The 18677-nt window shown below is 35.9% G+C and overlaps 3 protein-coding genes across 22 annotated transcripts in view; 2 read left to right on the top strand and 1 right to left on the bottom strand.

The window, feature by feature from the left end:
- LOC147286351 (small ribosomal subunit protein bS16m/bS16c-like) overlaps positions 1-9109 on the top strand; it is a 48356-nt gene extending 39247 nt beyond the window's left edge. Inside the window, exon 4 of the mRNA XM_086238946.1 lies at positions 9090-9109. The gene's annotated coding sequence lies outside the window, so the exon portion shown is untranslated. The remainder of the gene's footprint in view (positions 1-9089) is intronic.
- Positions 5590-18452, top strand: LOC147286350 (uncharacterized). 20 transcript variants are annotated; one of them, XR_015121616.1, is made up of 13 exons: positions 5590-5924; positions 6031-6091; positions 7730-7911; positions 8012-8155; positions 10040-10144; positions 12135-12254; positions 12325-13844; positions 13930-13963; positions 14673-14725; positions 14797-14869; positions 15442-15686; positions 17725-17789; positions 18396-18452. XR_015121616.1 is itself a non-coding variant. In XM_086238939.1 (8 exons), the coding sequence occupies exons 1-8, from the start codon at positions 5727-5729 to the stop codon at positions 13954-13956; spliced, it is 855 nt and encodes a 284-aa protein (XP_086095065.1). In that variant the 5' UTR covers positions 5590-5726; the 3' UTR covers positions 13957-14665. The 20 variants fall into 20 exon arrangements, 4 of the variants coding, with proteins under 4 accessions (XP_086095065.1, XP_086095068.1, XP_086095069.1 ...); XR_015121630.1 differs by lacking the exon at positions 18396-18452 and adding an exon at positions 11036-11102 and having other exon boundaries at positions 15442-17302; positions 17725-17758; XR_015121627.1 differs by lacking the exon at positions 18396-18452 and adding an exon at positions 11036-11150 and having other exon boundaries at positions 15442-17302; positions 17725-17758.
- LOC147286352 (transcription factor GTE10-like) lies at positions 7020-8328 on the bottom strand. The gene is made up of 4 exons (XM_086239211.1): positions 8079-8328; positions 7581-7676; positions 7436-7484; positions 7020-7303 (listed from the first exon to the last, which is right to left on the bottom strand). Exons 2-4 carry the CDS (start codon positions 7584-7586, stop codon positions 7020-7022), a joined length of 339 nt encoding a protein of 112 aa, XP_086095337.1. The 5' UTR covers positions 7587-7676; positions 8079-8328.
- Positions 18453-18677: the final 225 nt, after the last annotated feature.

The following is an 18677-nucleotide window of genomic DNA, read 5'->3' as shown; positions in this document are numbered from 1 at the left end:
TCTGAGCATGCATATAGGAATCTTGCTATTAAGTTCAAAGATTTTGCATTAAGGCAAAATCATTCAGGAGGACCAAGTTTACAAGTTGGGAACTGTCTAAGGCACAGGGTCTTGTGATCGAACTGATATTTCATTTTCCATGCCTTGTAAATGACTGTTGTGAGATACAGTTTTACATATCAATGATTGTGAATGGTTTGAGAATTCTAATAGCTTTGTTACTTCTCATAGTCTGGTATTTAACATTGTGTTTTGACAAAGTTGAGCTAAGTCTTGTTGAATAATAAATCCAGCGCAACTTCAGATTGCTTGCAATGTTATGTGGTTGTATTGATTGAGAACAATGCTTGTCCAAGTGGGAGAATGTAAGAATTGAATGGACTTAGCCTTGTCCTACTTGGAATCAATATCTCACTAACACTTAAGATGCAAGTAATAGATTTATTAGTGAGACATAAATCAGAAAGTCTATCTTAGATAGGTTATTAATCTGAATTGGACTAGGAAGACTTAGTTACTTAAAGGCCTTATGCTATAAACGAGGCAATGATCAAGTAAAGTCTTTTATACAGTCATATTAGGACTATGAATTCGAAAATAGCTTTATGGGAGGGTTTAGGATTCTATTGGCTTTCTATAAAAGCACAGGTCCTTGATCACATAGTTACTAGAAGTCTTAATCTCTATCCCATACGTGAGTGACTGCTTAATTACTATGAGTAATTAAGCAGGTCAGAAGGCTTATGCATCCTGACTGGAAGTAAATTACTGCTGCCAACATGTCTCCAATCAGGTTGGTATCTCTTAAGGTCTATTATATGTTTACAATGGTATTAAGGTATTCTTATGTCTTTATGTTGTGTGTGCTATCAGTTATGTATTTAGAACTTACAAATCAATCCTTCTAGCGAGCGCAAAATTGGCAATATGAGCCCTAAACTCCCAGTTCAATAATACATTACTGGGCTTAATGTTCCTTTGAATAATAGGCTCTTCCAACCCATGCAAATTTGTGAACCCCTCAGCAACATCTCTCACAATCTTTAACCTAGTTTCCCATGATAAAGTCAAACGCAAAAAACTATTGTTTATTTGGTCAGGATATAACCAACTATAAAGATCACCTTTTTCAAAGAACTCGAAAACCAGAACCCTAACTGAGCTCGAGGCGCAATACCCATGAAGCTTGAAGCTTGGCCATTAAGACGTTATTGGCTAATTGCAAATTGCTTGTGGAAAGAAATTAAGAAAATGAAAATAGTTACCAGAGAGAGAGAGAGAGAGAGAGAGAGAGAGAGAGAGAGAGAGAGAGAGAGAGATTGGAAACTCCAATTTAATTACGTGGAGGAGAAATGGGGTGGCCGAGTAATGAAGTTAATTAAGGAGCTAGGTTCCTAGTGAAATTAACATATATATATATATTTAATTGCATATTTGCTTACGTACATTTTCTTTTAATTATTTTTCTACTGTCCTTAGGTTAGTGTCATTGATCGAAAAATCTTCCCTTTGAACGCGCGTTGAACAATTTGATAGTAATTAAAAAAATATTAAATTAAAGTTGCATAAATTTCTAGGAAACAACCAAGCCAATGGTTCCACTGCATCTGCATACCAGCTTTTTTTGTTTCTTTTTGCTTTTTCAACAGCTAATAGCATTACAACAAAATAGGTAATCCCAGCATTGTCTATCTAACAGAAGGAAGATGCGTTGTGTATTAACATATTGTCAAAAGTGTCAACTTTCCACGGTTTCCCACCACTATAAGCCCAAACATATTCTTTATTTTTCTATATTGGAAGATAGTAAGGTATACCTCTTCCCAATATTGGAAGAGGTCTCAAGTTGGACTTCCATTCCCTTAAATTGAACAAAAAAAAAAAAACGGACAATACTTGATACTTTCATATCACCCCATTTGAAGCTTAATTAAATAGAGCAATTAATTTAACAGTCAAATATAAAAAAAGATTTGCATCTTAACAAATAGAAATGGATCCAAATCCTATTCACTAGGTACTACTCATTCGTAAAAAAAACATATATATATATATATATCTCTCTCTCTCTCTCTCTTTCTCTCTCCCTCCGCCGCGGTTGTCGTCGGCGCGTGTGCCACCGTCCGGCGACGGTTGCCGGCGATACCAGTCCCATCACGCTCACCTCTCCCCCCTCATCCTCTCCCTGCCCTCCACTCTCCGCGAAACTGAACGTCGACACCGGATCGGGTCTAGGCAGACCCGAGCTCCCTCGCCGGCGATCCACCGATTTCGGCGACGACAAGGTGCCGGACCACCATGGATGGCTTCCTCTCGTCGTCCCGAGTCCACTGGTGCCATCAGAAGATATTGACGACCCCTAGGCCCGCCGTTTCGAAGGAGAGAAGTCGGCGACATTCTCGCCGGCGTTCTCTGTTTTCCGACAGCCATTTCCGTCGAGTCAGGTACCCATCTTCTTCTCTTCGTTGTGCTGTTCAGTTCTATGTATTTGGTTTGGTGCAATGTTAATGAATCGGAAAGCCCCAAATCGATCAGATTGACATCCTCGCCGGCGATCTCTGTGTTCCGGCAGCTAGTGGGTTTTGGAGTTGGTACTCTGCTTCTCTGCGCCACCATTGCTGCCCCAAAGGTCGACGATTTCATCTCTGCCTCTCAGCGCAGGTAATACCCATTTTGAGAGAGATTAGCTGATTTCATTTTGCTATTTGGGGATTTCATTTGGCTACATATATTTATATATATATATATAGATTGAGGCTGTTTATTGCTGGATTTGTGGGTTTTTGACACGTATCAGTGGGGTTGAATGGGTACAAGATATATATTACATTGCAGAGGTTTGTGTTAGTTTGCCTCATTTCTTTCTTTGCTTTTTTTTTTTAATCTCTGATTATATGCTTTAATTTAGATGGATTTGGCTTAAGAATTGTATTAAGATTAAACAGTTTCAGTTCGTGAAACAGTTTCAGCTCGTGAAACAGTTTCAGCTCGTGAAACAGTTTCAGCTCGTGAAACATGAGTTTTAAATAAATTTTGAATGAAATTATGGTTCTGAAATATGATGAATCAAATTTGCAGGTAGAAACAGATCGATGCAGTGGCGACTGTCGTGTACTCGTCGCGCGTGAGGTGATCGGACGACGTTGTATTGTTGGCTATTCCTCTCATCTCAATGGCTTATTGTATTGTTGTTGGTTTATTTGATAAGGTTGATGTGTTCTTTTTAGTGAAACGGAATTCAGTAAAGGTGTAACTGTTTTAGTGAAGTGTAATTGTTTTAGTAAATGTGTAATTGTTTTTTAATTAAGGTGTAATTGCATTTTAGTCAAGGTGTAATTGCATTTTAGTGAATGTGTAATTGTTTCATCACTTAATTCAGTTTCAGTAAGTGAATTCATAACTGAATTCTTCAATTTAGTGTACTGAATTTCTGAAATTCAGTTTCAGTGTAATTGAATTCTTGAAATTCAGTTTCAGTGTAACTGAATTTTTGAAATTCAATTTTAGTGTATGAAATTCAATTTCAGTGTTTGATTTTAGTTTTAGTAAAATATTGAGTTTTAGCAAAAACTTCAATTCCAGAAAAAAAAAAAAAAAAAAACAGTTTCACCAAAATTCAGTTAAAGTGACGTCAGCACTTGTCAGCGCACGTCAGCATGCGTCAGAAGGGTAATTTAGGATTATAAGTTTTAGGGGGTTTTGAAAGAGTTTCTATATGGGTGGGGGTTTAGACAAATTTTTTTGGTGATTAGGGTGTTTAAAATTAGGCACTATATTATTTATAGTTTATACTCTAGAGGAAATTACAGATTTAGTCCAGTTATTTTATACCTAGTTTAATTTTGGTCCACAATCTTTTTTAAGTTCTGTTTTGGTCCACTAAATGTTCCACTTGTTCAGTAAAGGTCCATATTTGTTTTCTCAAATTTGGCATGCTTTTTATCCTATCAAATCTCACCCAAATTCAGCGAACATATACTTGTTTTAAAGCTATGTATTTCTTCTTTACAACCATATAAAAATCATTCAAATTGGAGTTCTAAAACTCAAGATAATTGACCCCAAAGTAGGGTACCCGAAACTGCCAATTTTTCAAACTTCACCCAATCTCAATTCTTTTAGATTATAATACTCCAAATTTGTTTTTATGACTAAGAAATGATGAAATATAACTTATAGTTCAATTATAATTGAAGAAAACACAACCCAAAGGATTTAAAGTCACAAATCTGGACCTTTATTGAACAAATGAAACAATTAGTGGACCAAAACAGAACTTAAAAAAGATTATGGACTAAAATTGAACTAGGTATAAAATAAGTGGACCAAATCTGTAATTTCCTCTTATACTCTATATACTAAAATTTTTAATTGTTTATAGTTCTAGGGTATAATATATAGTTATATACTATATAAGTGTATAGGGTATATGCCATATAAGGTAATAAGGTATATGATTTAAAATTTATGGTATAAGGTTTAGGATATTAGGGTTTATAATATAAGGATTTAAAACTTATGGTATAGGGTTTGGTTGCAACTCATCTCTCATTCTCTAAACCCTAAACCATAAAGTTTAAAATTTTATAAATTCTATATACTCTATATAGTCTAGTTACATAAACTAGTTTGCCCAACCAAACCCCAAAATCTCAAACCCCAAAACAAACTCAATTGCTCAAAGCCTCAAACCTCAAAACATATGTTTTATATAAATTATATGAATAATAGCCCATTAGGCCTATAACTGTGGTGCAGAACCGCACCGCACCTTTAATGGTTTGGTTTTTTTATTTCTTTCACGGTTTTAGGCACCGAACCGTACCGTATATTAATGTTTGGCGCGACACACGGTTCCGGGGGAAAAGTGAGTCGAATCGCACCGCGCCCACCCCTAGTTTGCTAAGAATGAAGGTGGTAATTGGGGAAAAATTGGGTGGTGCATGGTAATGATCATGAGTAGGGTTGCCATTGCTTTACTAGTATTTTCAATCTGCATTGGTTTTGGTGGAAATGGGATTGAAAGTGAGGTGATTTTAGTCCCAACATGATCTCCCACTCATCTTTGTTGGTCGTAATTTTAGTCCCTTTCTTTTATCTGCTCCACGTTAATAATCAGAACCGTCTACTTTTTTCTAAAAAAGTTTGAGCACTATGTCATAGATGCTTCAACGTTGAAACATAAATATTTGAATCCCTACGTTAATTCATAAACTCAGAAAAAATATAAAATGAAAACAATTTATTAAGTTCAATTGGTAAAAAAATTAAATCTTTTTATTGGGTGTATTATTATGTCTCAAAAACAATTTGTCAAGATAAGAAAGACTACTTAAGAAATTTGAATTTCACTTTAATTTCAACACTTGTGCCAAATTTAAGTATTAAACACATGGTTGTTCGTTGGCCCAAAAATAATACATGGTTGTTCTTTTGTTCATGACTTAAATTTTTACTCTAGTAATTGGATTGCACAGGATAGATGAGTAATATGTAAAATCAAGATTGTTTTTTGGGCAATGAAATTATATTAACCAGCGGCAGCGGGTGGGACAGGAGACCCAAAAAAAAGGATAAAAGACTAAAGAAAAAAAATTTCTCTCTCGAGTGTCTCGCAGTCTCGCCCACAGGGAGGCTTAAATTGTTGTGCTTTTTTCTCCATTCTCCACACAGCGTCGAATCACAAACCCTTGCTGTCTAGTTGCTCTCTCGATTGAGTCTTGACCATGGCATTGTCAACCGCAACCGCAATCTCACAAACCCTTGCTAAACTCCACGGCAATCATACCCACCGTCAATTTCCCACTTCAATCGGGAAGAACCCTATGCTGCTACATGTGTCCTTTCCCGCTTCAATCGAGAAGAACCCCATGCTGCTCCATTTGTCATTTACCTCTTCAATCGAGAAGAACCCGCCCAACAAGGTAAGGAACTCTCGTGTATTTTTTTTTTTTTTTTTGGGGCCATGATCTTGCTTTCTTGCATGGACTTGCTTTCTTGCATGGACTTTAATTTCAAATGTTTTGTCAGAGAATTATGGCCAAATCTAAGGATTGGAGCAGCCACTATAATGAAGCCCGAAATCAAGAAGGTACCCTTTCTCTTCTTTTGCCAGTTTAACAATATTGAGTACCAGTTTCAACAAAAGTGGCTTTGAAATTATACTTATTGCTACATATGTTCAGAATGATTAAGATGCCACCTTTTCATAAGAAAATATCAAGATGCCATATATTTTACTCATAAAGAAAAGACACACCACCCAACACCGTCCATTCATTGTCCAGAAGCTAAATTACCACCTGCTCATGTTTTTCAAGGGGATAAAGTTTTCCAACGAAATATAAGAATTGTGTCTTAGGTCCATATTGCCCTTGCTAAGCATCAGCAGCCAGAAATATATCACTCATGAATTGAAAAATCATCAAACATCCTAACAAATGATCAAAACCCTCTTTAACAGATTTCTCTCTAAACCCTGTGTGAGAAATCCTAAACCCTCATTGGCAAGTGCTTTCACTAAAATTTCAAAGCAGTTTTATTCTACCACCACCACTCCAATAAAAAAGCCAAAATTAGAATACCCTGCCACAGAACCACAGTCACTAAAACCAATAAGCACTGGAGGCCCAATCAGAGCTAGTCAGCCTGACACCAACAAGGAAGGTTTCAATAGATTAATAACCACCCCATCCAACAAAAATGGGTTCCCAAGGTTCCCACCCTATCTCTACTAAATTCTACTCAAAGGTCTAAGCAGGAGAAAATAACCTTTTCTTCCTTTTGTGGGGTGGGGGTTCCTACCCCACCTCGACTAAATTCTATTCAAGGTATAAGCAGGAGAAAAGAATCTTTTCTTTCTTTTGTAGGGAGGGGGATGTAAAACTTAGTGGATGGTCAGAGAGAGAGAGAGAGAGAGAGAGAGAGAGAGAGAGAGAGAGAGAGAGAGAGAGAGAGAGAGAGCATTTAGTAAAATAGTTATTTGTCAAGGACAAAATATGTTTTTCCCATTATGTCTCTTAAATGCCTTCAGATCTAAAACAAAAATGCATGAAAAGTCTCATTCTTACAAGCTCCAAAATTAAAATGTCGAAAATTTTTTTTGAGACAGCCACACATATGAAAAGTATGCAGAAACACAAACCACTGGATGAAGAGCCTGAATCACTACTGGAGCCACTTGAGCTACTGCATTTACTGTTTCTGTGAGCCACATCTTTCGCTATTTCTACTGGAGGGAAACTTGAAATAGGAGCATCGTTCCCACCAACAATATCTACATCCTCATCAACTGGGTCATTGCCTGGGTACATGCATGTAATAAGATTTCTGCTGTTAGAAATAATCTCCTTACATAACACATTTTGAACAGTTGAATAAATGAGTATATGCAGAGCAGTTATTGAGGGAAACAAAAAAAACACAAAAGAAAAACCTTTACATGGTGTCATTAATGAGTTGCTAAACCCAGACTCACTACGAATCTGCAGCAATAAAGGCAGTACACCAATAAGAAAAACATTCAAATATTTAGTTGGAAAAATATACAGAACAGATATCATATGAAAACATTAACATACCTCCATTTCACAAGGTTCCGCTTTCGCTTGCCTTTTCTGTTATAATCTCATTCATCCTTTTGCCATAATGCCTTCTTTCTCTTTTCTTTCATGTTTCTGAGAATTTACATGAGATAATGAACATAAAAAGTTTTCCGTCTCCTTGACAGATGAAAACATTTGCGGTGCAATGGCAGTTGTGGCATGTGTGGAAGCCGTGCACCACATGGCCACCGGAGAGCGAGTCACACTCTCCGCAAGAGAATTAGTAGCTACTGGTGTTCAAGGATCAATAAGAAGCTGCCTAGCGTACACAAAAGTATGTGGATTATCTTTGGAGGGGCCAATGAATGTAAGTAGCTTATTTTAAATGAGACATATAAAAGCTTGAGCTAAAATGAGTCACATAACCATTTATTTTGTTTATTTTGTTTATTTATTTTTTTTTGCAGAAGGGAAGAAAAGTGTTTATCGACGATTATGGTTGGGTTAAAGGGGAGAGTGACACTATCCGATTACTTGAAACGCAGCCGGCCATATGTGTGCTAGCACTTGGGAGCCCAAAATCTCCTGGAGACCTCACCAAATACAAAGGGGTATGTATTGTGACAATCATTGGCCTATCTCATCAAAATAAAATTGTTCACCCAATTTTTCACTCTCTCTCAACAATTCTTCTTCCTGATGATTGTTCTGACAAAAAAAAAAAAAACCATAGAACTATATGTTCAGGACATCTACTTTCTCATCAAATACCATTACACAAAATTATCTCAATTCAATTTCTCATAAAAAATAAAATTGTCTGTCACCACTTCTCAATTCTTCTTTCTGATGATTGGATACCAAACACTGGCGGCTATTAAATTGAGGTCTTCTCCCCCAACCATCCTGATTTTTCCATAACCTTCCTCGCCCCATTTAGTTCCCCAGGAATTCAAAACTGTGAAATATTTCTCCTTGTCTTCCATTACATAACCTGTCAAGTTCAAGCCATGCCAGTCATACCCTCCCCCATACACGATGCAATAGTCCTGTATCGTCTTGCCATAGTCTGGACATTCCATCCTTTCGCAAGTAAAAGGAAGACAAGGTTTATCGAAAATACCCTGCAAGTCGATAAACCTTGTCTTCCTTTTACTTGCGAAAGGATGGAATGTCCAGACTATGGCAAGACGATACAGGACTATTGCATCGTGTGTGGGGGAGGGTATGACTGGCATGGCTTGAACTTGACAGGTTATGTAATGGAAGACAAGGAGAAATATTTCACAGTTTTGAATTCCTGGGGAACTAAATGGGGCGAGGAAGGTTATGGAAAAATCAGGATGGTTGGGGGAGAAGGCCTCAATTTAATAGCCGCCAGTGTTTGGTATCCAATCATCAGGAAGAAGAATTGAGAAGTGGTGATAGACAATTTTATTTTTTATGAGAAATTGAATTGAGATAATTTTGTGTAATGATATTTGATGAGAAAGTAGATGTCCTGAACATATAGTTCTATGGTTTTTTTTTTTTTTTTTTTGTCAGAACAATCATCAGGAAGAAGAATTGTTGAGAGAGAGTGAACAATTTTATTTTGATGAGAAACTGAATTGAGATAATTTTGTGTAATGACCAACTGAAGTATTTGATGAGAAAGTAGATCCTCCTGAACATATAATTCTGTGTGTTTTTGTTTTGTCAGAATAGAATTATATCATATATGATAAAACACTAACTTGTTCTGCAAAAGGAGAAAGGAAGTTACCAGATCGTATTGTTGTTGTTGTTGTTGTTCTTAACACAGCCAGAGCCACCTTTCCAAAACACAGCCAGCTTAATTGGGAGATAGATTTTACCCTGGAGATCAGATCTACTTGCTAGCCGCCTCCTCTGGAACAAGGGTGAAGAATGAGTGGATTCAGGATTTTCGTTTCCTTTTTTTTGTTTGATGATGGTTTTTATGGATGGTGTTAAATAATAATGAGAAACGTACGGGCCCGGCCCACGTTTCCAACTTAACCAAAATAGTAAAGTAACTTATGAACAGTACTTAGTACTTACTCTTACTCTTGTTTTTTAACTTCATCCGAGTCCAACTTACTAAAGTACAGGGAGTAAAATTGAATAAAAAACAAGAAACAAATTTACTTGTCAATTCATTTGTCCGCTGCTGAAAGTAAAACCAGAGACTTGACTCCATCAGATTGCTAAGCACCTTTCTTTGGGCTATAGCCTATAGATGAAGAAAGAGAAGGATTAGGAAAAGATGAGAATGTAGAAGTTAGGTTTTGCTGGGATTCTCTGCGCTGCGCTGCCCCGCACCGAGCCACTTAAATCTTTTTTGGGTTACCATTTTGATTTCAAATTGCATTTTGGCTTCATCTGGTTCTTTTCAATTGCATTTCTTGGACTTGTCCTGTTGAAGCTAGTTTTAATAAAATTGTTTGCTGAGTTTCATACTTCTCTAGTGTCTAATTCTAAAGGTTATTTGACAGGAGGCACATTGCTGCAGCCTGTGGGGTCATGATTTTCTACCAGATTACCAAAGTCTTGGTATCCTCAAGACTCAGTTTCCCAATGATCCTGTGATTGCTTTGACTGTATGTCCTTTATCTATCTTTAATTCTTATCTTGTTTAAGGGAGGCACTATCAAACTTCCAGAAAAGCTTCTAGCACTCCTGTTATTTCCATAACTTGAATACACAAAAACGCCCCGGTTTATAAACATGATTCCCACAAATTTAAATTAACTACCATATTTTCCTTGTAAAGGTGTTACACAGAAAGGTGTGAGTACTGCTGATGCAGACTAACTACTCTGAGTATGAAGCGATTTAGTGAGTGTATGATCTGAGATGTATTCCTTTTTTAAAAGAATATGATTAGAGATATTTTATGTGAACAAGATGGCGGTTAGTCCTTGCGCTCTTAAACAATGTATGGACTAATATGTTGTTGGTGGATGGTACTTCACTAACTATTTTATGTGAACTAGAAGGCGGTTACTCTTTGAAGGTGTGCGATTGTGGCTCTCTTATAGACAGTTGGTTGGAACATAATAAGAGTTGCTTTGAAATAGAATCAATTTTTTAGCTTCTCTCTGAGTATATCTGCCTAAACATTTAGAGATATTCCTTTTAGTTTTATTCTTCTTGGTTGAGGGGGAGCGTTTACTTGGTACGCACACGTCATGGAATATCTTTGTCACCTTCAAAGTTGATCTAGGTTGCTGGTATGCGACCAACATCTTCCGCTTATCGATTTGAATTTCAAGTTATCCACTGAGTCTGGTGATCTATGACCTTATCCACCAGCATACGTCTTGTAGGTAGACTCATATATCTGACCAACGCTAGACCCATTATTATTTTTATGTGTATTGTTAGTCAGTTCATGCATGCACCCCTTACATCCCATTTTAATGTTGTCCATCACATCTTATGGTATCTTGTTTCACTGATACAGACTATGTTGGTTCATGTATAAATAGGTGATCTACAATGGGTTCTGTACCTTTAATGGGAATCATGTTATATCATGGAAGAGTAAGAAGAAAGGTGAAGTCTCTAGATTGTCTGAGGCTGAGTATTGTACTATGATTCAGGGTACTTATGAGATTTTATTGCTTCATTCCATCCTTGATGTTGGGAGTTATAGTGAGAGATACTGTTCTTTACGAGAGAACCAAGCATGTCGAGGTTGATATTCACTTTATTTGAGAGCAGGTTCTTTCTGGGGTTATTATTCCATTCTTTGTTCCATCATTAGAACATGTTTTTATTCCAGGGAGTGTTTCTTTGCTTTGTGAAAAGCATAAGGTGCTAGGGGGCAGCAAGAAGGTCAAAGTATTTTGGGGTTGTATGGCGATGGCTGTGTTTTGGGTGATCTGGTCAGATAGGAAAAAAGGATTTTTGAAGACTATAAAGGGGTAGGGGTGGAGGGGCTTTGGGTCAAAGTCAGATTCTGGTCCTTTTGGGCCGTGGTTTCATCAGAATTAGGGTCACTTCTTTTTCTCATATTTTATCAGATTGGAGAGCAGCTGTGTTATAATTTAAGTTTAGTCCCTGTTTTCAGGTTGTAGATTCGGAGGATCTATGCTGTAGTGTGCATTGTAATGTAGTGTCAGTGTGGACTTCTTGTCCACTATCATGTATTGTTTTTATGCATGGCAATAAAGTTGTGTTTCTTCGATAGGAAAGATGAGGTTGGTGGACATCTTGCTCCAGCTTGAGTGGACAAGTTGGAAATGCGTGTCTTTTAAATTTATTATCATTGTTTTTACTGTTTACCTTCATTGGAATTTTGTCTGTGTGTAAATGTTCCTAATATAGATAGATGTGCTGGGCCTCACATTGAAACAAACAATTTGCATCAATGTTTCTTTCTACCATAATCAAGACCTTGAAATATTGGGGCATTTCTGTCAATCCAAATTATAAAGTAACAGGAGTGTAAGGGGCAGCTTTGGGCGTGCAAATATCACCTCCATTTTTTTATTATAAAGAATATGAAAAGAATGAAGTATCCATTTTATTGCTTCTAATTTCAATTTTTCGGGCGAGTTGATGGTTTTGTTGTCTATGTTTTAGGCAACTGCTATCCAGAAAGTCCAAAGTGATCTAATGGAGATGCTCCACCTTCCAAGATGTGTAAAGTTTGTCAGCACAAAGTTTGTCAGCACAGTCAACCGGTCAAATCTCTTTTATATGGTTTGTTTATATGTTTATAATTTCTGGCTTTGAATTTTAAAAGCTGCGGCCATAATTCCTTATGCTGTAGGTAGGAGAAAAGTCTTCAGTTGGCAAGGTGGTTAAATTGCAGAATTCATTCGACTAATCGAGACTCTTATTCAGACAATGAATCTGGAATAGTTTATTGCTTCTCTAGAAAGGAATGTGAACATGTCTGCATTTTTCAGTTAATTTTCTGTTGTTGACAACTTTCCATTAATTGTCACCAAAATTGTTTCTAGGTTTGAATATAATGCCTGACAGAAACCAATGATAGAGTTGACCTAGCCTAGCTACATCCATCCCTTGTCTCTGACCGGGAGATGTGCTCAGATTAGGAGGCATTTGGATATTCATGGAGTTGGCATAATCTCATTCTGATCAGATTGCATCTAAGCTGCGAAGTTGGGCATGTAAAATGTTGTCATTTCAAAATTGCCACAAAATGATAGATATAATTATCACAATCCTGAAATGATAGTCTATGCATGTTTAAAGAACATTTCTTCACAATATGAATTGGTTGGATAATCTTTTGATTTATCAAAACAAGGAAGACGGATTTCCGACAGAAACATTTGCATAGCATAATTACTATATAATGTGTTTAGCATATTTCTTAAAATATAGCAATTTTGGCCTATAGAAAATATAACGTGTCTTCAAAAACAGTTTGCACAGGAATATTGCTTGAGAAATTAAGGTCTTTTCTTCAAGATTGACTTTGAAAAACAGTATGATCATGTTAATTGGGCATTCCTAGATAATGTTTTGGAAATGAACGGGGGTTGGAGGACAGGGATTAGTGGTTGCTTGATTAGCTAATGTTTCAATGATAATTAACGGCAGACCAAGGGGTAGATTTAGAGCCTCCAGGGGGCTGAGACGGGGAGATCTGCTCTCCTTAATTCTTTTCTTTATTGAACAATGTCTGCTGTATGGATAAAATATGTTATAATTATGAAAGGAGAGGTAACTTCACGTCCCATCTTCTTAATTCTTCCTCTAATTTTGTTCCACATAGGATTTTGTACTTTTCACGTTTTTCTATTTACTGCAAGCTGCAATAAAACTTTCCTTGCAATTTTCGACTACTTATCAATTCTAACATTGTTTCTAGATGGCCATTAGAACCAGAAACCTAAAGCTGTAATGTATTATTTGGCTTGTAGATTACATATATAATTCTTTAATGGATTGATATAAGTTTTGGTTTCTAAAAGAAAAAAGTTTTAACTTTTGGTTTCTTAAAAAAAAAAAGGTTTTAACTTTTGGTTTCTAGACGACACAACTAATAGATAGTTGGAGGTCTTGTTTCTAGCAGTTGTATGCCTGCTCATATCATTCAAGACAACCTGCAATAACTTAATTATCACCCTTTATTGTCTATTCCTCAGCTACTAGTGTTATCTTTATGGAAGTTGAGTTAAAACTTGTTCTCTTTGGGTTATTTGTTTAGCATGCCCAATGCTTGTGAAATATTCTATTGTATATTTACTTTGTGATCCTCTTTTGTATGTTTGATGGCACAGGTGGAGCAATAGCAAACTACAAGTTATTGTTGGCACAGTATGTTTGCTTGCAGTTGTCTTTTTCTTTCTAAAATTTTCTTTTTGGCAACCTATCTTCCTCACACCTTGCATATGCATTCCAGGTAGCATTTGACATGGGAATCGACTAACCAGATGGTTAGTATTTCAAATTAAACGTTTTTTGTTTGAGGTATATGGCTTCTCCAACTGAAATTAATGTGTAACTAGTTTGACAGTATGGGGGGACTTGACACATTTTGCGGTTTTCTAGTCGTTATACTTGAACTTAACTCCTATTGGGACTCACAGGTGAAGCATAACAGGCTATGATAATCCAAACTACCCTAATATTTGTATCTGTATTTATACACGGTATATAAAGGTAGGAATGTGCAAAAAAATTCACTGAATTAAGGCCATCTTAATAAATTATTGAATGCTTACTTATATTAATTTTTAACATGGTGAGTCCCAAATAGGTATTTAATTTGCTTGTGTCATAAGTTAAACCAAAGAAAATAGAGCTTTAGCTAGAAGCCTCAATTGAAGTGATAATTTAAAGCCTTTTTAGACCATCATATGGGCATCAATTCCACGTGTTAATCCCTCAATCAAGAGTACTGTAAGAAAAATAAGGCCCGAGCAACATGCTCGTTGCTCGGGGCCTTTGTCTCTTACCACTGAGCAACATTTCCAGAGTGTATAGCCCAGCACTCAGGCCAGATAAACTTGTGCAGTTGATGATTTCTTCTTTTAGCTTCGATCTCCCTATGCACTGTCCTGTTTTCCTTGTCATTGGTAACTTGCATACAATATACATATAAGTTTTATTTTTTGGGATCTAATACTTGGTAACTGCTTTTAGTCAGGTTTGTCATCCATCACAGCCTAAGTAAATCAATGGAAACATACTACCAGGTTTTGTGCCTTTCCAGCTAAAATTACATGTTTCTTCAATTTTATCCCTTCTGTAACCTTCATTGCTGCAGGGAAGTGGTCGAGCTGGACGAGATGGACTCCCTTTGCAATGCCTACTTTACTTAGACCTGGTGATGTTCCTAGGCACGTATTATATTCTACCATTGCACATTTCCGTTTACAATTTCTTAAAAGATCATGTGATCTTTAAATATGACTTTTCTCTGAGCAAAGTTCAATGGTCTTCTATGAAAATTCCGGATTGCAGAACCTTTATGATATAGTACAGTATTGTCAGTTAGTTTCTTTATTAGCTTTAAATTTACTGCAGGTCAAAACTAATGCATCATAAAAGTGTTTGATCATTGTGAATTATGAAACAAATCTGGACCATCAACCAAAAAATAAAAAGGAAATAAAGATACCCTGTTGCCACCCACCAAAATACTCAACCCTCCCTCCCCCGCAAAAAAAAAAAAAAATTGAAATGCACTTAAAAGACAAACCTAATTTAGAGATGGCCACAAACATACAATTTAATATAAAGCCCACATAAATCTTATTTCTTAAATTCAAATATCACATAATTAATCTAAAATAATCAAACATACAATTAAATCAAACAATAAACCTACAAATTAGGAACTGGGTTTTACAACATGTGGTTAATCTAACATAAGGTGTTATTTACTATGGATTTCTCTTTCATGTTGCAGTCAAAAAGACAATGCCGCCGTAGTTCCATTTTCCGCCATTTTCCTGAGCCAATACAGGACTGCAATGATACCATTGTGTTATTGGTTACTCTAGTTGTACACAAGCACACGTTATGCACACACTGGGACACAATTTGTTTGTTTGGTGCTACCAAGTCAGGAGGAATATAAACACAATCAATGTATTTGAGGGATGTGTGACAACTGTGCATTTTCGAATGAGGTTGAAGAAGTGGACGTCTCTCGTATGTTTTTTTGACTTAACCCTCGTACGAGTGTAATGTTTTTATCAATTGGTTATTAAAATTTAAGGACATCAGCATTTTTTTATTTTTATTTTTATTTTTTTTCTGGTTTCTCCTTGTACAATTTCTTTGGTTTCCTTCACATAGCCCATTGCATTTTGTCATATGGATTTACATTATGTGCCTGAGTTATTTTCACTTTGTACCCAAAGTACTAAGAATGTCATTGTTAATATCAATATATGTGTGACCTAAAAAAAATATCAATATATGTGTTGCTTGTAAATTTGAGCCTAGAGTCAACTGCATAATGCATGGTTTTGGTTTGCTTTCCTTTAACTCTTTTAATAATTTCGCTCTAGTGTAGGTATTTTGTATTTGCAAGGCACACATGTAGATTCCTCATTTAACACTGCCATGTATAATGCGTGAGACTGCATTTCGTTTCCTTCAAAGTGAAGACAGAGGGATAGGTTAGAAGCCAAGACTGTTGTTTCTTAGTTGCTACTTGCTAGAAGGATGTAACTATGAAACAAAAAGTGAAGAATACAGTTTATGGTATAAAGGCTAATTGTAGCAATAGTCCTTCAACTATTGCGTGATTCTCACTATGTTCCCTCAATTTGATTTTTGAATTATAGTCCTCCCACTTTCACCCGCGTCTCACTTTCATCATTGTCATCAATTCTGATTCATTTTTGTGTCTGTTTGACTAACTTTTTAAGGGTAAATGATGTTGTGATATTGCATCCCCAACACCTCCCTCAATCTTCATGACAACACCTTTGCTATTTCTTATACAAACTCGTCACCAGACTAATTGCCCTAAAATCCCCAACCTGAATTACATCGAATTGAGGGACTAAATGGGAATCGGATTATAGTTGAGGAACTATTGCTACAAATTAGTTTAATATAAAAGATAGCGATCCATTTCAGAAAATGAAAGTTAAAGCAACCCTGAGGAGATTAACATACCTACCCTTACTATCTATTTAAAGAAAATAGTGGTAATAAAGTTCCAAGTAGGACTCCTCTTCCCAAGTGGCAAGCTCAATGTAAAGTTGCAGGCTTTCATTAGAATGGCGGTACGTCAAATAGCCTGATGGAATTGGAAATGTTGAATCACTTGTTTTCAAAGCTTAAATGCTGGGCATTTTTTCTTACAATAAAAACGCATGAAAAAGGTATAGCCTTGATTTTAGTTGTGATATGTGTAGGTTCAGTCAAAACTCTTTGATAATACGCTTCAAGGTAATTTTTTCAGAGGTGTGACATAATAATTGCTATATAAATGTCAATACTGCAAATTTTTATCTAGGACTCCTAGTGTCTAGTTTGATTCAGCTGTCATTATTTTTTCATATGGTGAACCGTTTGTGATCACCCTTTTAAATTATTCTATTATCAGTTGGGTTATTTTCTTTTGTTTTTTCTTGGTCTTGTTTTGGTTGTCATTACCTGGAATGATTATATGGTTTTATGCATTATGTTGGAATGCTTTGCAGGTCATGCAAAGATTATTGTTTCTTTGCTGCAAGATATGCAAGAACATGATCAGAGATTGACAGTGTTGCAATTAGTTGATAAAATTAAAATAAAACACAAAGAAATAGGTATGCTTTATGGCTTAATTGTTTATTTTGTTGTCTTAGATGATTGGTTCTGATGTAAATGTACCTTATTAATACAGAGACACCAACACATATCAATGCAATGCTTCTATTACCGGCCACCAGTAAACCATTAAAAACTATTTCATTTTGTAATGGAGAAAAGTATTTTATGGTCAAATTCTGAGAGTTCAACTTGATTGACGGTTTTGAGGTGGGTGAAGTTAGGGTTTTTAATTTGGTTAGGATTTTCAAGTTCCTTGGGTTGGTTTCAGGATTTAGAGTAAACATGTCCAAGAGTGTTGTAATGGCTACCATGTTATTAAGATTTATGTTGGAGCTCTCTCTCTCTCTCTGTGCACTTTTAGGTGCTGACATATTATTTAAGGAGTGGAAACTTATTGTTGGTGTATGAATTTACTCAGGTTCTGAGCTGAAGAGAGAGGAAATAGAGCAGCTTGCCATACAGCTTATATTAGATCGAGTTTTGGTAAAAAGCCTGACTCTTGCATCTTGAGAAAGTTGTTTGTTCTCAATAACTTTTTGAGTTGGTTATCTTCCATATGAGAAAACTTTGAGTTCCTTATTTTATTAATATTGAATGAGCTAGTCCCTTGTTGATGATTGTAAAAATATCGAATGCATCAATTTCATGGTCCCTCATAAAATTTCAGATTTTAAAAGATTCTGAAAATTTTCCTAGAAAACATTGTATCTTAATTAAGCAATTAAATTAAATTAAATATGTTAACTCTGATCCTAGCCTACCCATTGTCAATTGCACTTGGCCTGGACGTACAATTATTTTCTTCTTTTTTCCTTACTGCCACATTCTCTTCCAACAAACAAAAAGATATGGTGCACTCCAAAGTACGGTAGCAACCTATTAATTGATTTGAATATTTAAAGACACGTTTTATTTATTTCAATAAAATGGTGTTTCTTTAAAGAAAAAAAGATTTAATTTATTTAAAGACATAAAGTTGTCTCCAAATCCTTTTTTAGTATGCAATCTATTAAATCTGCTATAACCATATTATTTTATTTTGCTCTTTGTAGCTATGCTTTGATACAAATCATTCTGCTCTTGATGTAGGAAGAAGAATTTCAGCATACAGCTTATGCCACAAATGCATATGTAACAATAGGACCCTTGGCAAAGCAAGTATTGGAAGGTAAGAATTTTTTTTTTTTTTTTTTGCCAAAAGATTTCACATATAAGCGGCTGTGTGTATTACAACATATCTGATGGATACCTTAAAATATATTAGGTATCCATTTTGGAAACAAAATACTATGGGTATTGTACACAGATATGGACAATCTGTTGAGGACATTCTAGGAAAAGGAATGGCATGGTTTCACAAGTTACCATGAA

The sequence above is a fragment of the Dryas octopetala genome, chromosome 4 (assembly GCF_963921425.1).
Source record: "Dryas octopetala chromosome 4, drDryOcto1.1, whole genome shotgun sequence".
NCBI lineage: Eukaryota > Viridiplantae > Streptophyta > Magnoliopsida > Rosales > Rosaceae > Dryas > Dryas octopetala.
This window is presented reverse-complemented; position numbering and strand designations above follow the sequence as displayed.